This window comes from Chamaea fasciata, unplaced genomic scaffold, assembly GCF_029207755.1.
Source record: "Chamaea fasciata isolate MVZ Bird 193981 ecotype frontalis unplaced genomic scaffold, bChaFas1.0.hap1 SCAF_1, whole genome shotgun sequence".
Lineage (NCBI taxonomy): Eukaryota > Metazoa > Chordata > Aves > Passeriformes > Sylviidae > Chamaea > Chamaea fasciata.
In genome coordinates, this window is record NW_027094086.1 from 42,554,066 (window position 1) to 42,574,196 (window position 20,131).

The 20,131-nt window shown below is 38.9% G+C and overlaps 1 protein-coding gene across 2 annotated transcripts in view; it reads right to left on the reverse strand.

The window, feature by feature from the left end:
• Positions 1-20,131, reverse strand: part of SPIDR (scaffold protein involved in DNA repair) — a 195,419-nt gene that overhangs the window by 63,210 nt on the left and 112,078 nt on the right. For both annotated transcript variants that reach the window (XM_066181678.1, XM_066181668.1), the window contains exons 9-10: positions 5,341-5,551; positions 3,264-3,514 (exon numbers count right to left, since the gene is read on the reverse strand). In XM_066181678.1, coding sequence (XP_066037775.1) covers positions 3,264-3,514; positions 5,341-5,551 — 462 coding nt within the window. The remainder of the gene's footprint in view (positions 1-3,263; positions 3,515-5,340; positions 5,552-20,131) is intronic.

The window sequence follows — 20,131 nt, forward strand, 5'->3', positions numbered from 1 at the left end:
GAGCAAAATCCAAATTATACACTGCTTTATCCCAGGAACACAAAGTACAAGGCCGATGCAGTGAGTCAGACACCTCTGCGCCAGTGAGCTCCTCAGGTTGACAGGAGTCTCTTTGGGATCTCTTTGGTACTTGCAAGCCAGGACATTTTCAAAAAAGAATCAAAACAATTGGGTTTAGACAAACATGTGTTGTGTCATTAACAAAAGTATCTCTCTGCCATCAGAGGGGAAAAGGCAGCAAAAAGTATGCCAGGAATGCTGGAAATGGGCAGACAGTCACAGCGAGTCATATTTTCTTCTTTTTTTTTCCCCCAAGAAACTCCTTCAGCATGAAAAGTCCATTTGCAAGAGCAGTTAGTTATGGGGGAAAAGGCAAATATTTCAACAATAATAGAGGGAATGTGAATCCAATTTATGGACAACAGAAGCCAGAGAACTCCTCAGTCTCTGCAATGATTTCTCAGCATCCTTGGAAAATGCTTTGAATACTTCAGCTGGGCAAACTTCAACCTTTCAAACATATCCCTTTGTCTATCAGTAAAAGGCCATATTCCACATGTGTATTTATGAACAATAAATGCTAGATGAATATAGGGGCCTGTAGTTTCTATGTTTCACAAGTGTTAGTTTTAATCAATTAAATTAATCCATTTCCTTACAATCAAAATAGAAGTTTCTCCTACAATTTGCCACTCTCTGACTAGAAACTGGATGCCTTGAACCAAATGCATCACTTCCCCTACTCCATGTTTAATTTCATGCTTCTCTTCGGCCTATTGTGGTGGTTTTTATGCTTCCCTGTGACAACAGCATCTAGGTTATTACGGAGTGCTACAAAAGAAGATATGCAACAGAACAGCCTGTTTAAAATACTAATCAATTAGGTATTAATCTACCTTGAAATCTAATTAGAAATTTTTGTTTATGAAACAATGAATAATCTAACTCATCTTGCCTCATAAAAACCTTGTTTTCCTGGCAGTTTTACTTCAGAGAAAGAAGTTCAAAAAGGAAAAAATAGTGTTTTTTAGTTACAAAAGAATAAGCCATCGGTTGGTTCAAAGGACTGCCAGAGGGCGTTGGACCCTTTTGCTCACTATCAGGTGACAGACATTTTTGGTAGAGAAGACTCATGTGGATGTTTACCAGCCATGGAAATAGCAGCTGATAAAGCAGCAAGAGGTGTTTTCCATTCCTCAGTCTGTAAAAGAAGTGTTCATTCTCTTCCTTGAAAACGAGAAAGTGGGTTGGTTTTTTTGATTCATGATCTAAAACAGCCTGATAGCTGTGAACAACAACAAACAAGCTGTTTTCTGAGCTGAGACATCTAGGAAATCTGAGAAACTTTTAACAGACCAGTTTAACAACTGCACGAAAATACTCAGCTACAGCATGTACGCAGAAGCAACAAGCTCCCATTTTTTATTTCTATTTCATGTTTGACATAAGAAGTGCAATCTGAGATTTCTGTTTTCTTTCACCCCATTCCTGTGAAGGGTGTGGGCTCAGGCAGGTTAACTACCTCAAACTGTGAGACTGCAAGTTGAGTGTACTTTTTGTACTTAAGAGCTGGAAATGAAAAAATCAACTTGAATGACAGTCTGTCAGCTGCCCTGACATTTGATCAAATGTAGCCCTCTGGAAGAAAATCTACACAGAGGAGTACTGTCCTCAAAACCAGATATTGATGTGGGCTGATAAAGTCCTTTTCCTCTTACTTTTGAAAAGATATATATATGTTATATTAAGGATGAATTAATTACAAAGCAAGGAGTCCAGAGATAAATCAATTACTTTAAAAAAAATAACGTTCAATATAACTATTGTATGTAAAAGAGCTCCTAAAAATGTCAGGGACAAGGCTGTTGCTAATTACTTTCCTGATGACCAAGGTTGTATTTTAGTAACAAATAATCTTCCTAAGTGCCTTCTGGAGGAATTTTATTGATCAATAAGTGCTGTAAATTACCCAGAGGCTTACAAGGTAGCAAGAATTGAGAGAATTCTAGTATTTCAAAAGCCCTGGAAGAAGGACCATTGAGGACACCACTATCCACCCGCAGGGTGGCTTAGAGGAACCCAAATTCTTCAAAACTTTGAAGAAACTTTTCAAAGCCTATTGCAAATTACATCTGGAGAGCTCTCAATAGGACCTGTTAAACCAATTGCACATCACCATTCAAGTCCCAAACTCTGCAGGAAGAAATGTTTACTTATGTCCTGAAAGGCTGAACTTAGAACCTTAATATAAGCTCTCCCGCTATAACTCACTTTGATGATCTTTCCGAGTGAAAAAGAAATCTGACATATCTTACCATTCAAAATTTTAAGCCAGCATGAACCAAAAGTTAGTGCAAAACCAAAGGAAGAAAATGCAGTAACACACACAGCTATCTCAGACCCAGGGTTGCTGAGAAAGACTGAAATCAGTCTTTGGTCTCAAACCTTGAGGATCACAAAAGGAGAAGGAAATAATTCAACGGTTCAGTATTGGTCAGAAAGGAAAATTGTTTGCCGTGTCTTTTCTATTTAAGAAAACAAGGTCCAATTCTCAATTCCCTCCACTGTAAACAGAACAGTGTTAGGATCCAAAGACTAAAACATAAGAGGCTAAAACAACTGTTTGAAAGCTGTATGTTCCATGTGGTTTGCGTGTAATGCTTCTACACTGCTGGTTATGTTTTGACACCACAACACTTTTTACTGCAGAGGAATCTTAACTGCTGTGGCCTCCAGATTTTCAGAAGTCAACAGGATCTTTTTCCAGTGACTTCACAACGGAAGCACACACCTATGTTTTTCTAATAGCATCTGTGCAAAATCCTCATTATAGAAAAGCCTTTCATTATGTGTCTCTATGTATTTCTTTCTTGTTTCAAAAGACCGTTGCACAAGCATAACTTACTAGCATAGCATACCAGAGACTGAACTAGGCAAATGGGATGCAACAACTATTCTGTGAAACTCAAGAAACAGTATATGATGTTCTCAATTAACTACTCATTAATTCATTTTCAATGTTCCTGTCATCTGTGGATGACATAAACTATAGACAGATCCTTCCCTTCTCTGGGCAGGACTACTTCTTTGTCACACTATACCTAATTAAAGAACTACACCATGCCCATCAACAGGCCCAGCCTTCTTTGCTGAGCGTGCTTCTTCCCCACAAGACAGTGCATGACGTTTCTGAACTCATTCCTCTTGTGTTTCTCAAACATCACAGCCTCAACAAAAAAATTCCCACACATCTTATTACTCACCTAACGTTTGGCGGATGTGAATTTGTGATGAGTGTCACACAAAGAGGATTGTTTCCTTGAGTGTGGCTTCTGTATCCTTCTCTTGCAGGCAAACAGTACACCCTTTGGATAACGACTCGTACCTGCACTTCTCTCCATCCCACTGCTCCCTGGCTTTCCACCATTTCAAGCAGAGAATCATTAACAGCACTCAGTGCTGAGGGATGCTGTTTTAAGCCACCGTTGTTATGGGTTTGTGGAGCACAGGGAACCTGGTGAAGGAAAACCCATTAAGAGAAACATTCCAGAGAACCTTGAAATTATCCAGAGCTAGAGAGGAAAATGCCAGCACAAAAAATGAAGTTGCAAGTGCAAAATCAGTTTCGAAATACTTATTGCTCCTAAAGTAACTTACAGACTACTGGCCAGTTATTTATTGTCTGTTTTCAATAAACACTCAAGAGAGTTGCACACATGGTGTGCGCCTGTATTTAACTGGTGCTCTGGACTGAGCTAACTCAGACCCTGAGAGATGAAGGTGACACCAACAGGAAAACAGAACTGGTATCAGACCTTATGATTCTTCCCCTTGAATGGAGTTTTATTTTTACTTCTTTGCTGTTCTGTTCCTTCCTCTTCTTAAAAAAAAAAAAAAAAGGGTAAAATTCATCTTGAATGCTTCTGGACCTTCAAATAAAGTTGGAAATGAACAGGTGTCTAGTTTTATAGACTAGTAAGCTAGTCCTCAGACTTACACATTTCAATGGAAAATATTTCAATGTAAAAGAATTAGATGATTAATGAAAAATAGAAAACTTTTAAAGCAAAAACTTTATTTCTTCACTACTTTCAAAACATATTTTATTAATAAAACCTTCCAAACTTGCAAAGTAAATTTCAAGAATACTACAGTTTGCCTTAATCTAAATGAGTAATGTAATTTATCTTGATTTTAAAATAAATCTCTCTCAATAAAGATTGTAGGCAAGCATAGACTAACATGGTCAATATATATAGGTCTCTGTGCAGCATGAGCCAAATTTCTGTTTTCACAATGAAACCTGTTTTTGTAAAAAGCTATGTGCCAAGAAAGGTTTTCAGAGTATCACTGACTGTGCCATGAGTATTATACACCAATAAAGAAGGAGAATTTGCAATATTTAGAAGAAAATTCTGGTATGATGCTACCCTTTGTCTACAAAGTGGTCGCAATAAAACTTGTCTCCCGAGTTTTAAATGAAGCGGTTTGTTTGTAAGGAGCCATGAGGGGAACAAGTAATTTGTTCTGCTTTTCAAATACCACAGTAGAAGCTTTTTACAAGTTAGAGCTGAAGCAAGAAAGGCGATTAGGATTTGATTTATGTAACTTTTGAATTCCCAGGCCTATAATGGGAATTGTATATAAGGCAAACACAAAATGTTGACACTCATGGCTCTTCAAACTTGAAGGGCCAAACTTCTCAAATATTAAGAATCATTTAGGTAGCCAATATAAAGCTTTTACAAGAGCCTTACTTTCTGAAAGTGCTGGCACACAAAGAAGGAAACAAATCTCTTAAAATACCTCAGCTTATACAACCACAGCTACAGAAATGCAGTCAGTAGTCATTTTTATAAAAGTAAAGTCAAAATAGGAAGGGAAACAAATAGGAAGGGGTGGGAATGGGGGATGATGTTATCAACTGATGTTTTAAAGAAAGGATAGGATCAATAAGCAAATAAGTTAAGATATAGGAATAGGAAAAAGGAATGTTTATTTAAAATAGTATCTTGAGTGAGTTAGAAAAAAATAGCAATTTTTTTAGCTATTCAGCTATAAAGAATAAGAGAAAAATGAATGAGAAACCAAGTTATAGTTACTATTCAGCACAGTAGTGAGATTTCAGCAAAATAACCTCACAGCAGCATTTGGATGGACCAAAAGCCTCCAGTAAGAAAATATTATTAAAGTAAACACCGCATATTATTCAGCCTTGACTAAATGAAAGGGGAAACCAAACAGGTCAGTAATTTAGAATTTTTGTTTTCCTTATGATTTCCAAACATTTGCTCACCAGCTTCTTACCAAGTGCTTAATTGTGAACCAAATGGACTATACCTGATTATCCGAAGATTTGCGGTGTAACTTATCATCAAGGTCATCAAGTCTGAAGGTCTCTGCCAAAGATATGATATTCTTCCTGATAACCATCTTTGTAAAACCATGTGTCTTCTCTCTGTCTTCTGAATGTTCACTGAGTAGCACCTTCTGACTAAAGTAGGTCTTCATGATAACAGGAACATCTGCATTTTGGAGAAGCAGTTTTTGCCTGGAAAAAACAATTTAAGTGACATCAAATCTATTACATGTTAAACTACTGATAAGCACTATTTTAAAATGTGTCTTGCATTGCATTTCTGCCCCCTTCTTTCTACAGTTACCACTAAAACACTTCAGAGGTGTGTTATCCAAATTGCAAATTACTCACCCCACAGACAGAGTCAGCTTGGATCAGCGTCTTAGCTCAGGCATAGCCCTGGGTGTGTGGAGAACCACTGCATCCAGGGACAAGTTACACCTGGGAGCCAGCTGAGCTGCCAAGCCCCAGGAGCCCCATCTGGCTTCACACAAATGCTACTTGGTGTCTCTGTGTTGTCAGCACAGAACCGAGAGCACCAGGACCCTTTGCACACGTTAGTGAGGTAAAAGCCATGAAAGAAAGACTATTAAACCTGCTCCATGCTAACCAGACCACTGGTCCACTGGACATGGCCTGACTCTTGCAGGACATTCCCCTCTGGTGAGGGCTTCCCGCCAACCCAAATCCATTCTCATGCAGCTGGCAGCAAGCTGCTCCTTCTTCCTCTATTTTTCTAAAAGCAAAATCCTATGTTCTTCTTACAACATGTTGTATACTATCTCACCTGTGTGTTTGTCACTGTCATAAATGTGTTCTCCTAGATCCAGTTTTGGTATCTAGTGCCAATGTAAATTCCCAAACAGCTCCACAAGCAGCAACTTCTTACCCACCAGATTAAGGGAATATTTGCAAAATCTCTAAACACACAATAATTTCATGCCAAAGCATCTGCTGATGTTGGGTTTTTCTTATGCTGGTATCACAATCCCACATTTAGAAGTACACTTTTTATACACACAGGACACACATCTAATGAAGCCAGCTAACAAAACCAGCCAGTAATCTCATTTCCTACAGCATCAAAACAGACCAAAATCCACTTGGTGACGTTACCATAGTCTGTATTTTTCTACTATTACATTTTTATCACCTAGGCATCAAACAAGGCCTCCTGCCGTAGCAAGAAAGCTGTGCTGACCAGAGATCAGAACTTCAGTCTCTAGACTGCTCAGCAGTTACAACATGGAGAGGAAGCAAGCTTCCACATCTGTGACACTGTTTCTCAAAATGTAACTATACAGAGTTAAAACGCAAAATGAAACAATGAAACACTCAAAAATACTTATTTCTGATGTCAGTCCATATAAGATCTTCTCTATGGTCTGTTTTACAACAGACTACTTCCTTCTTTAGAGAGCAGATAGCTAAAGGGATATTGATGTATTCATATTTTCAAAGGCATAGGGAGAGTTGCCGCAAGTTTTAAACCCTGTTATTTTATAATTAGGAAAATAAAACAACAGCCAGATGCCTTTTAGGAAAAACAGATACATTTAAATATAAATTATGAACAAGATGTGTTGCTTCTACTGTGAACACTCACAGAAACAGAAACAGAAAATTCATGAAAAGTTACAGCATAAAACTGAGTCCTGAACTTCACCACGAAGAAGCTTTATTGCCACCTGTGAGCTCCCCAGATTTAGGGGGGCAGCAATTCATCTCTAAGGGACACCTAGTCCCTTGACTTCAGACGAATTTGCTAACAAAGCTCCCTGTTTAGAGCATGAAAATATCTCACAAGGCTGCCAAACTGACATTGCCTGATAATTTTCTGCATTACAGGATTAAAACTGAGGAATTAGCTTGGTCAGCAAATTGAGACTCTCTGATTTTATGAGATTTTTCAACTGTTACTTGCCCACTTTTTCCTAAAGAACACAAATGTGCATAAAATTTACTACAGATCTCAGAATAGTTTGGGCTGTCTTTATATGCAGATGTGTGATGAAAATTTTAGCACCTTCTTTCTCGAGATGTCTGTGCTTAGACCCAAAGTAAACAGGAAATCTTTCTGAACACGAGACCATTACATCACTAATGTCAGAAGAATGTTTGCTTGATCTAAAACATCTCATTCTCTAAAAAAAACACTGACGTTAGTAGCAAACCATTTGCAGAAACTTTGAGGTTTATGGTTTTATTTTTATTTTCCTGAGCAGATATGTGATCATGTTTTTTGGGTTTTTTTAAAGGCAGGTAGGTTTTACTGATACCCAAATGACGTGTACTTTTGCTTTGCTATGCTTATGCATTCCATGTCTCAAGTACTTTTATAATAGCCAAGAGCTTTCCTGGTGAAATACTCATTATTTCATCATATCTTTACACAGCTAATGCATGAACTAATGGCTACTTGGTATTTCCACAAAGCAAAAATAGGAAGATATATATATATATATATATATATATGCTTTCAGGAGAAGCCTCTCATTTCTTAAATGCAATTAGCTCACTAAAAACATTCTCCCGAAGAAATAGTTTGTTTTAGACCTGCACAGATGTGCACACACTTAGCAGTAATTCTTCAGTTACATCAGAGAAATAGTCACATACGTCTACTTAAATCTTCCCTATTCTCAATGGACAGATACCTCAAAATAAAAGGAACCAGGAATAAATAGAAATAAATCCCAGTGGAAATGAAAGAAATAAGAAAAAAGTTTGTAATAAGCTCACTATTTTTTGTACAGGTAGACAGCGAAATGGAAATATTTTATACATAAATGTTACATATAGAAAACATAAAATTATTTACATTTTGCATACAATATATAGCATAATTGTACTGTTTATTTACATTATTATCAATTTTTATATATGTTCTTCAATATGAGAATAGAATTATTAAAGTAGCATCAATTAATTGAATGAAAACTTTTCCCAGAAATTCTTTCTAGTACTGCTCAGCAAAAGCAAGTTCTGTGGAATGGGAACTTTGACTGTCATCATGGCAGAAGTCTCTGCATTGCCATTGTATATTGTTCATACTGCTCTCTTTGCAACAAAGGCAATCATGTTAGAGACACGCGTATACCTTAAATTCTTTATGTCTGTTTGAAAGGTACAGAAAGGGGCAAAGAAAGCCTATCATGCTGGAAGAGTTGGGAAAAGAAAAATCACTTCCCCAAGAAAACCCTGCATGGGTTGCCCTTGTGCCTGAGACACCATAACTGATCACCTCAACTTTAGGCATCTGTTCCAGTGGCAGATTCTCTATACCCAGAAGCAGCCTTACTTTAGAATATAGAATACACTCTGCAGCATCCTCTTAAGACATAAAGTGTTAAAAGGGCATTGCAAAACTTCTGTGAGCTCTCTTATATTGCTTCTTTTCTATCTGCTTCATAACAGTTTAAAGCTAGTTTTCAAAGAATGAGAGACATCATCTCATTCAGCTAATACAAAGATGATGAAAAAAAAATAAAGCTCAGTACAGATTATAAACTCCTCTGAAGAAATCTCTTGTCATCTCTGATTTTTTCGTGCCCAGCAAAGTATTATTTAAAAGTTGGATTGACTTCCTTAGTAATTAATTGCCTTTAGACCTTTGTAATGACCTGAAGTAAAGACTGGGAACTTTTTATACTACAGGGCATTTTGTTTTTTCTTGGTATGAAGACAATCAGCAATTGCTGTAACTGGTCACATGCTAAAGGAACATGAGGCAATAATGTTACTTTTTTTTTTTTCTTTTCCAGCATCAGCTTGCCTCTCTGTCCAAGAACGTAGCTTGCTTTTTCTCCTCCTCCCTCCTACGATCTGGCCAAGTAGGCAGGAGACGTTCTTGCCCACTTCTACGTTAATCATGGTCTGTCTCCATCCGAGAGGCGAAACGCTGAAGAAGGTACAGCATGGCACTGGGTAAAGGAGTGATGTTTCCATTTGAGGCAGGGTCTTAATCCTGGGGTCTAACAATCAGCAGGTTTGCGCTGTGGTCTGCCCTGCTCAACCCATCCACAGCCAGTGAGGAGTTGTGACTCCACGGCAGCAGCGAGCTTGCAAACCACACGCTTCCGCTCAGTTCTGCTGACATCAAACGACCGTGCTGGTTCATGAACTCGAGAAGACTCCATATCACTTTAAATTAGAGAACATACATTTTTCACTCTCCCTGGGTATTTTACTGCACTTTTGGTTTTTGTTGTTTTTTCTTTTTCCTTTTCCTTTACAGAGTGTAAAATGCTTAGAGTTCCTTCTTTGAAGAGTACACTGCATTAAATGAACACTCTTAACATTTCAGTGACCTACAACTTGCACTGTAATTATGAAACAGGCTGTTCTCAAGTCTCAGAACAATGATTTCTGCATAAAGCAGGTTTAACATCCACCAAGCAGCACAGCAGTAGTACATGTAGAACAAGAGTGTGCCCAGAAGTATGAGGAATCATTTCCCACAGGAACAACATATAGGGCCCATCCCTGATTTCCTAGGAATCACTTATTTTATCCAATGTAGAGAAAGTTGCTCATGCTGCCTCTTGCTTAGGGTTGTGTTGCATTTGCAATGCTTTATCTGTGAAATGTCCAAGAAATGCCTGAGCATTGAGCTAATGATAATAATTAAGGAAAAAATCCTCCCAAAAGCCCAAAAACCTTAAGTTCAGACAAATCTTGACCCATCTATCACCCAAGGACAGTAACTATCTTCTCAGTATACATCCCAAATCAACAAGCCATTTGGGACAGGCCTGCTTTCTGCCATGCCTAGAGATTGCCCAAACACAGAATTTTCATCCATGAGTGAGTAATCTCACCACTTGTGTGTGAGCCTCCATCAGCGTCATTTACTGCCACTGTAACCCTGCGTGGACACTGCAATTCTGAGTTCACACTTTCACAGTACAAAACTTCTTCCTATGCCCCAACATCAAAGACAGAAAACAAAAATCAGCTGGTATCTCTTTCTTTGAAATTATCTTATTCAAAGCAATGGATTATTGTGGTACAGGTTCCCAAGACTGATTGTACTCTTTTCCCTATGGAAAAGTAGCAGTAACCCTCCAGATCAATGTCCAGAGTCACATACGGCAAATATACAATTCTCAGCTGTGTCAGGTTTCCAAAGAAATGTGGCTTCAACACCTCAGAAAAGCAAGTCTGCAGAAGATGTAACGATAAAAAGCTAAAATTTCTACTTTTAAAGTATGATGGATTTCATCTGTGAATAGAATAGCTAGATACTTGTTTGGTCCCCCTACTGGAAAAACATTTTGTCTGAGGACTCATTCCATGAGTACAAGACACAATGGAAAGAGCATATAGCTGTTAAATATATAATTTGTTATAGCCCAATCTGTTACAATTTGTCACTGAACCTTAGGTACAAAGCAAACAAAGAAAATCAGGAAATCAACATAAGTAATGAAAATAAATCTTTTCTATTGCAGTGTAAGTTCTTACTACAAAATACTATTGTACTTTTCAACAAAATTACTTGTAAACTTAAGAAATCACTCCAGGAAGAAATTACAGTACACAAAGCCAACATTTTTATCACTATATCATTTTACTAATTTCAGAGTAATCATATAAACTAACCACTGGCTTGCCATAGTGCTGCCTTTTGAAATCTGACACCCCATAGCATGAAAAAAAGTTGTATGGAAATGTTCACATTTAAGAAGAACTCTGCTATAAAAAGCTTGTGGTTAACATTAAGCACTATTATACCACACACCCAGTGCTCTCACCTCTGCAGGGAGCTGCACTGTGTGCTAACTGAAGGAGATGTACAGGTCTTCTGAAGTAGGAAAGCACAGATATATATCAAAGCAAATCTCATCCACCTCCAGGAAACTACTGTAATACCAGGCTCTACCAAGACTAGAAAGCAGGGAAGTTTCTCAGAGCTCTTCAGCCACTTATTTTGGCTATGAAGAAAGCACCTGAAATTGCTAGCATTCTGGACCCAAATTCATCATGATAAGGCTTAACCTTTGGCACCACCAAAACACGAAATTCCACTCACAGGCTGTGCTTACATACCAACTGGCATGGAAACAATCTCCTGAGCTTACTGGGGTAATACTTCTGAGAGAATTCACTAAAAATCTACTCCAACTGGGATGCTGAGACGTTTTTAACACCTAAGTCAGACACAAACCAATTGGTATTAAAAAACTGGCACAAAATGAAGCATTAAATGGGAATGAGGCTTTAAAAACAGAACAAAAACACTTCCCCCCGCCACCCACGGTATGAGAGTGTTACAAGTAACTAGGGAAATATAAATATCATGGTTATCTTTTCATAATCAAAATGTTATGAAAGAATTCAAATCTGTGTGTTTACCCCATATATCAACTTGTGTCTGACTAGCCATGAGCTCATTATTCAGATGACTTCTTCCCTCTGTTCCCAGTGCTAAACTGCACGTAGGGTTTGAGGTGGCTGAGGGAGCCACCACAAAGTCCAGGGACATACCAGAGGGACTCTGAAAGGCGGAAAAAAAAAAGGAAGCAAGTAAACTGCAAAGTGACATCATGTTAAAACTTGTGGTGAGTGATAGAGAGAACAAAAATGGCTGTCCTGGTGTGAGATCAGAGGCCCACCTACCCCATATTCTAGCTTAGAGCAGCAAACAGCAAATATTTGAAGACTGAAAACAAGAGCAGGCATCTAGTGAAAGTTCTCCAGAACACTCTCTGATAACTTCTAAAAACTTTCAGCTTCGGGACTTCCTCCAGCAGAAGTAATATCTCTGTATCTAACAGTCTTTGGTAGACTTTTCTTCCAGGAACTTATGCGCCTGCTTTTTGACCACTTGTACATTGATGGCATCCATAACATCCTGCAGCATCCACCATACTCTACAGTCTAATTACATGCATCTGAGAAACCACTTCCTTTGATTTTTTTGATCTGTCACCTAGTGGTTACATCGCTGCCCCCCACTTCTTGTTTTTAAGAGGCAGTGAACAATCATCCTTCCTGATGCACTTCCTAATACAGACCTTTATCACATCCTCTCCCAGCCACTGCTCACTCAAGGTGAAGAGCCCTAGTCAGCCTAGTAATTTCTCACAGGGAAGCCACTCCATACATCTTTTCTTGTTGCTCTTCTCTGATATTTTTCCACTTCTGATACACATCTTTGATTTGCAACACTGAAATCCTAATGTAGAAATGCACCACAAATTTCTACAGTGACATCAAGACAGTTTTGACTCCATTTCTAGTCAAGTCTTATTTTACCATGTATTTTTCTGATCATTAAATGAAGACTAAGGTGACATATTAATGAAGATATTGGAACACTAAAAACATGTTCCTGGATACCAACAATCCAGAGTCCATCATTTCATATGTGCATTCCACATTTACCTACAACTTCCTAGTAGGAGAGCCCGAGTTCTTCCTCCAGCCCTAGTTCTAGAGCACTAAGAGCATGAACACATTCCCCTGTCCATAGTACTGTGAGGATGACAGCACACCATTGAATAGAAAGGACACTTGCATAGTGTTCTGCTGTACAGAAGGTGTCCAAGCCTCTATTTTTTTCATTGGTACCATGGAGATTTGAGGCAACAGGTTAAACTAACAACTCCTCTGCCAGTGGATGAAAGGTGAGGAGTGTTGCCACTCTGCCACCATTACACACAATGTCCCCACTCCGAGGTACCAGGAGAAGCTGCTTCTCACACCAGAAGAATACTGCAATATCCACCCAAGCAGCTGAGGGCCATGTGTCAGAGTGAAGAACTTGAACTCGAGAATTTCTGGCCAAGGTATGGAGTGTCAGGGTACTTGGTTGGTTGGTTCAGGTTTGGAGGGTTACTGGAGAAACTTTAACAGACAAATGCCATTTTCAAATGCATTGTTCAACATTTTGCAGAGATTATTAAGAATACTATCCTTTTCTTCCATAGACATTTGGCATTTGCTATTGGCAAAGACTCTCTATGAGTCCAGTCTTACATTCATGCTCACCTGCATGCACAGTAGCAAGAACAAAGAACTATCCCTGAGCAAACTTCAGAAAGACAGATCAGTACACACAAATGTTTTACTTAAATATTTTATTATCAAATCTAGTATTAAAAAAATTCAGCAGAACCACTAAATAACCAAAAATCTTCCATCAGACTTGTTCTTATACTCCCATCTTGTTCTTCTATTCATTTCTGGGCATTTCCTATTGTTTCTTTGCCACGTCATGCAGCAAGACCAAATTCTGCTCTCTTCTGGTGAGGTCACTTTTTATACAGACAAATCTAGTGCTATCAGCACAGGAAGAGTAGCTGAAAGTAGCAGTAATTCTGGGTTCTCTGGTAACACAGCTGAGAATCACAAAAGCTAGTGAGAGCTTGCTCTGAGCCACATAGCACAAAGGCAAAGCAGAACACTCCTCCTCAGCTGGTCAAACTCTGTTTCAAGCAGCCTGGAGGATTCATTGGACAGCATCAGCCAAGGGGAAAAATGACTGAACCACTGGTACAGAAAGCTGTCCTGCAGAGCTCCACAGGTCTTTAGGCATGTTATAAACCAAGTTTACCTCCACTGTGATCCACTTCAGCTTTACTGAGCTGAGAAAAATCCTGCATGTCTCTGTATTTGCTGCCACTACTGATAAATGTGTAACAAAGGTAAAAGGTGGTGTGGATAAGCCAGGTAGCACAGAAACCTCTTTTAGGCAAAGTCCTTTCTGCAGTAATCCATTCACAACAATCATCAGTGAAAAGACAGCAATGCTAGTGACCAGAGTGGAAACTTCTCTACTGAAACATCCTGGGTAGACATCACCTAAGTGAAACCAACTGTGCAAGGGAAGAAGTTCAGCGTCTTGGCCTGCCACAGGAACACTGATCGTATGTGATAAACAAAATACCTTTCTTCTTTTTAGGGTAGAAAACAGCCCTCAGTAGTGTGTGTACTTTGAAGTTATCACTCACAAGAATAACTTTCAGAACTTCATTTGGCTTCTATGCAATAACATGTATCTTCTCCATTAAATCACTAGAGGTGGATTCTGTGGCATAGTTCTCTCAGTCAAAACAAGGAAAAACACTCTGAGAAATAACATTTAAATTCAACATTCTCCTTAACTTCTTTTCTTTTCAGAATCCAGAGCAATCTTAGTATTCCTGCATTACTTTAAAGACATAATTGTACAGAACAGGTAAAAAATTTTAACTTTTATATTGAAGTCTTATATGGTCTACAGGTCATTGCTAACTTGGCTTATTTTATTTCACTGAATAGTTGCAATGACACCTAGCAACCAGATCACATCAGATTTGGGAGAGTCTTCATACTACATCACACTATTCTTATATGCCTAAATTTTTTTTTCAGATTCATGTAAGAGGGCTGGTGACTCAGCAGAGCAGAATCGATAATGGAATGAGATGGATAAACCCTGGGATTGTTTTTTAGTGATCCCATTCGACTTCAGCATGCTCCAGCATGTTCTAGGCTTACTTTTACATTTCAAAGAATATTTATTTTTAGAAAGAAACAGTCTTTTATGCTTCAGAGAGAAAAAAGTTAGAGGTACAGTGGAAACATGATAGCCTGTAGTATTATTAAAAAAAAACCAAAACCACACAGGTCTGCCTTTATTTATTATGTTTAGAAGACTTCAACATCTACCAACCCAATAAGCCAAGTTTACCTATCACAATTCTATATGTTGCACAGTCATATGAACACAAAACTAATCAATCAAAACTAATTAGAAGCCAAGCTGAAAGAAGCAGGAAAATACCAGACATATAATTACAAAAATAAAACCTAAGAATAACTTTTTCAGAACAAGAGAGAGATCCGTATTTTTTTAGAGGATCTAAGAAAACAGAATTCCAAGTCAAGTCATTGCTTGAAGCACTATCACAGTAAAACCTCTACACTATTGATACAAACACACCTGCCAAAAAAAAGGACCATCACTAATCTCTGAAAACTGGTAAGAGTCCTTTCAGCAGTGTGACTTATTATCACACAAAGGACAGTTTTCTGACAAACCACTTCAGCTAAAGCTCTCTGTGGAAGTAACCCACTTCCAAAGGAGAGGAGCATTTTGGAGCATGTGTATCTCTCACTATTGCACCCCACCCTCCCCTGCCAAACAAGCAGAAATGAAGTCTTTGAAGTTGTGGGAAAACACCTGTAAAAACATACAGATTCTGGAGAAAACTGGTGTGAGAGACATAAGGTGGAAGGTGTGCCATCAAAGACATCTTGGCCCTGGCAAAAACCCTGAAGTTAAAGTGAGAATGAATTTAAAGTGAGAATGACATTCCAAGAACAATAGCGAAATTTGCCAGTCCAGAGAAATGTTTATGCAATAAAGGGTGAAACAACTCCACTACACACATATTTCCTAAGCAAACAACTGTGAGTTATTGGAGGGCTTAAATATATCCCGTAGTGTTTAACAAAGGATGGCATCCCTATTCTCAGGCTTGGAAGCTGCATATCAAGTTTTGGAAGCAGGGATTTTGCAGCCAGATTTGAAAATCTGAGAAACATTAACCTAAAGAAGGAATGCTGACTGACTTCTTATAAAGGAATCATCATGCATTTCATTTTTCTTTTCAATACTTTCCACTCTCTATGTATGTTTACTAAAATAACAGCAAACACATTATCACTGTACAATATCCCAGGCTCTATGTGATGTGCACAGGATCTTGAATGGCCTCTGGTTTCATGGAGTCATAGGCTATCACAGGCAAAACCAGGAGAGAAGAAAAAAAACGACAAAATTATCAAGTTCCACCAAAACGACTCGCCTTCTCTCCCACTACAGCTGAAGCACTAATGGTAAGAAACCATCATCTACACTCCAAAAGAAACAAGTTTGCGCCAGCAGATAATGATCCTCACATAGAAGCTGAAATTCTTCATTTTTTCGCACTGTGTTGGCAAGATTCTCCCCAATTGCTTATGCGTTTATTTAATCTTTTATTTAAAAGAGTTTTCTCTTCTTGTTCATCCAGGCCAAGGGCCAGCTTCTCTTACATCTCCTTTCCCAAGGAGTGCATCCTGGTCCACAGCCACCCTGCCAGGCCCTTCCTGCACTGCTCCTCCTGATGCTGGTGCTCTGCTTCATACTCTCATTCATCTGCAATTCAAGATGGACCTAAATAAAAATTATTCCCTTGCTCAACTGCATCACTAAGCAGGACATGGAAAAAACCTTATATAAATGAAACTATGCTAGATCAGTCTTGCTTTAAGTTCTACAAGCATATATATTTAGGATATTGTATTTTGACATGTATTTATACATCCGTTTTTAAAACAAAGTTACTTGTGTTCTTTACTCTCCATCAGCTGTTTAAAAAAAAGAAGCATACCTGAAACCACTGTGAAACTGTCTGGTACAAATACTGTTCATAGAAGAGTCTCTGGGCTGATTTCCTGTATGTAAATGTGCTCAGCTGAAGAAATGTCCAGGGCATGATTCCCAGACTACAGTACAGGAAAAAAAGAGGAGTTCCCTGGCTTAGTTAACATCAGAAGGAAGACACAGGGACTCATCCAGGGAAAAGAGGCCAGTTCATGACTTTCATATGTGCGTGCACATACACACAGAAGTGCAGGCACATGCATGTGTGCTCCCTTCCCTGCCTTGCCTCAGCCCTGGTGGGCTGGGTGAGCTGGCGCAACATCCCCCCAAGGGAACAAGCTCTTGAAAGATCTGATATGACATTTTTACATTCAACTGACTGCATGCAACATTCCTTTAAAAAAAAAAAATTATCTGTTTGCTTGCTTGAAGCGTCACAAAGATAATATTCACGTCTGTGACCCTGACTGTCTCTGGTCAAGAGGCAGAGAGATTGTGCAGACCGCGTTGCCTTCCAGCACCCCCGGGATGCCTGCCAGAGAACAGAGCCGCTGTCCCAGAGAAGAGGGTCAGATCCCCCAGCCTTCAGCTAACACTATTAGCAGTCCCTCTGGTGACTACTGAGAAGGTGAATGGCACAGGGGACTTGGATTACACAGCCCTACACCTGTGTTACTGACGTACACAGCAAAAACTCCAGTGTCCTTAAATCCGGGAAAACAGTATTATTTTTTTTCTTTAGAGAACCTTATTCCCAGATCACTTGTCTTTCCATTTCTTCTTTATCACTCTTGACCTCCAAATTCCTACACCACCACACTCTTTCAGCATCTACCAAAACATTCATATCTGTTTTCTACATTGTGGTTACATGTCCATGTGGGCTGAAAATCTTTTAAAGAATCTTATTTAAACACAGCTTCATCATCCAGATACTGTTTGGGCAATGAGCTATGCAGAGCCAAGTAGCATTACAGAATCTTATTTGAAAGCCTGTTTCCACTACCGGAGCACTCATTTTAAAGTGAATCTAAATTACTGCCTTTCCCATAAAAACTTGCTTAAGTGCCTTTAAAAGAAATGTTGCCAAGTGCAGAAATGCAACCTCTGCCCTTGGAAGTCCTTGAATTGAAGTTTGCTGAAGGCTGCCAGGTTAACCCAGGGTAGAATCAGTCTGTGTTTGCTCAGCCCTTCGGCTCTCCCACCCAACATGCACTCCTGGAGATGGGGTACCCAGATGAGCAGAACTAGTATTTCACCTGACAGGGCTGACCTGTTCATCACACCCACCACTGTTTGCCTCCACACCAGTAAGGACATAAGCTAACAGAAAAGCTGATTGTCAAAAGCATCATGTGCATTGTTGTATGTGTCAAGCTCATCCTGTCATGAGAGTGGTCTGTATAATACCTCCTGCTGCCACAGACCATGACCACAACTGATCGTGTAATGACAGTAATGAATGTAAGGTTGATGTATGAGTATACAACTCCCTAATTTTATAAACTGGTCACAGAACATGTGAAAAGCTTGAGATGCAAGCAGATTTCACTTTTTTTATTCTAAACTTTTTTCTGGGACTTTTTAATTTTTATTTTATTTTTATTTACTTCTACTCTGCAAAGGATGGGGGAAAACAAAGTAGTTTTGAAGAAATGCAAGGCCATAGTAAGCCCAAGAGTGGTTACCCAACAGAGAGCAGCAAAACGTATAGCATCCACTCTGTAACCCACATGCTCATCCTCTCACATTAGAAGGCAGGTAGACCTTCCAGGGCACCCAGAATTTCTGGCTATGTCTGATCAGGAGAGTACACATTAGATTAGAAAGCCTCCTAAAGTCATCCAGGGAGTTTCTCTTCTGTGCTGTCAGAGGGTATCTGGCTTAAGGACACACAATAACACAATTGTGTCAGCTTAGCAGTCATTTGTATGCTCTTCTAGGCTACCTTTTTCAGGTCCTTAAATCACCAAAAACCCGGTCTAGCAGCCACCAAACAATTTTTAAAATGTGGTAAAATCACATATCCATTACAAAAGATGTACTTATGTGATTCTGTTGGCTTACTTCTGTTTAGATAATACAGCTGCATACATATTGCTGTTGCATTTTAATAAAATGGTAATGTTAACAAGGTCCACATGGAAGCACAAGTAGCTAAAACTTTGAGGAAAAAGGACGATGCTAGATCAGAAAACATAGCAAAAGAATAATGAAAGTTAGTAATTCAAGCAGCAGAATGAATGGCTGATAAAATTTTAGGCAAACGCTGCCTCTGTGCTCACTTCTATTATCTTCTCTCAGGATGAGCCTTTTACCGTGCTTCCACTGCACCTAGTCTTGGATTGTATCAAGAAAGCGACACTTTCTGAAAGGGTAATAATATCTTTTAGCTGCCATAAGAGAGAACACTTTGCTTTACAGAGAACACTGCAGGTGGGAAGAAAAAAAAAATCTGTCTAAACACAGACCCACAATTTAATATTGCCTTCATTTTCTGTTTTGTTCTCGGTATTTTTTCTTTCTTCCCAGAAATATTCTTGCCAGCTGTTTTGCTGTCTCTCAGTATTCCGTCAACAACCAAATATCACCATGTGGTGCTGGATCTCAAAGGCAGAATTTAGATTAACAGTGTTATGATTAAGTGCCAGCTGAAGACACACAGCCACAAAACCAGACTGTGTGGCTCATGGCCCCACTTAAGATGCCCCTGAGCACTGAAATTTTCACCTTCTTCCCCTCAGAGCCAGGAAAGGGATGACACTTCCAGAAAGAACAGTCACCCTTGGACGACAAAAAGAGTTTCGACATTGAGACTTATGAGCATTGTCTGGTTCCCCAGTGAAAAAACATAATTCAGTTCTATGCTGATACATGCACAGGAAACCTATACATGCAAAATGCAGGTCAGATGAAGGCCAGTGGGATAAGGACCACAGGTATGTGTAGCTATGGTATTCTCACACTCAGTATGGAAAATATTTCACAGGCTGGCACATTCTTCACATAGCTTTTCAAAATAATTATTACCACTTAGACCAGTATAACTTACAACAAGTTAAGCAAATAAAATAAATAAATTCCCTAGTTATGTCCCTTAACTTCATCTACTTATCTCGAAAAGCAAGTCAGTTAGCTTTACTTCCAGTGCTCCTCGCTGCCAGATTAAGGTTGCTATGGGGCACACAGTATTTGATTAAAGCAATTATATCTACTGGCATATACATACGTGTTTGTTTTATGCCATGGAAATATCTCTATGCTTTTCACGGAAACTGGATATAAAAGTTACACATGGAAAACCCAGTACCTGTGAATGTCCTCCTCCCAAACTGTAAACATAGCAGGAGACTTCTAGTGTTTGTTTGAAAACACTTGCCCTAAGTGATAATCCTGATGGAAAAAAGGAAGTA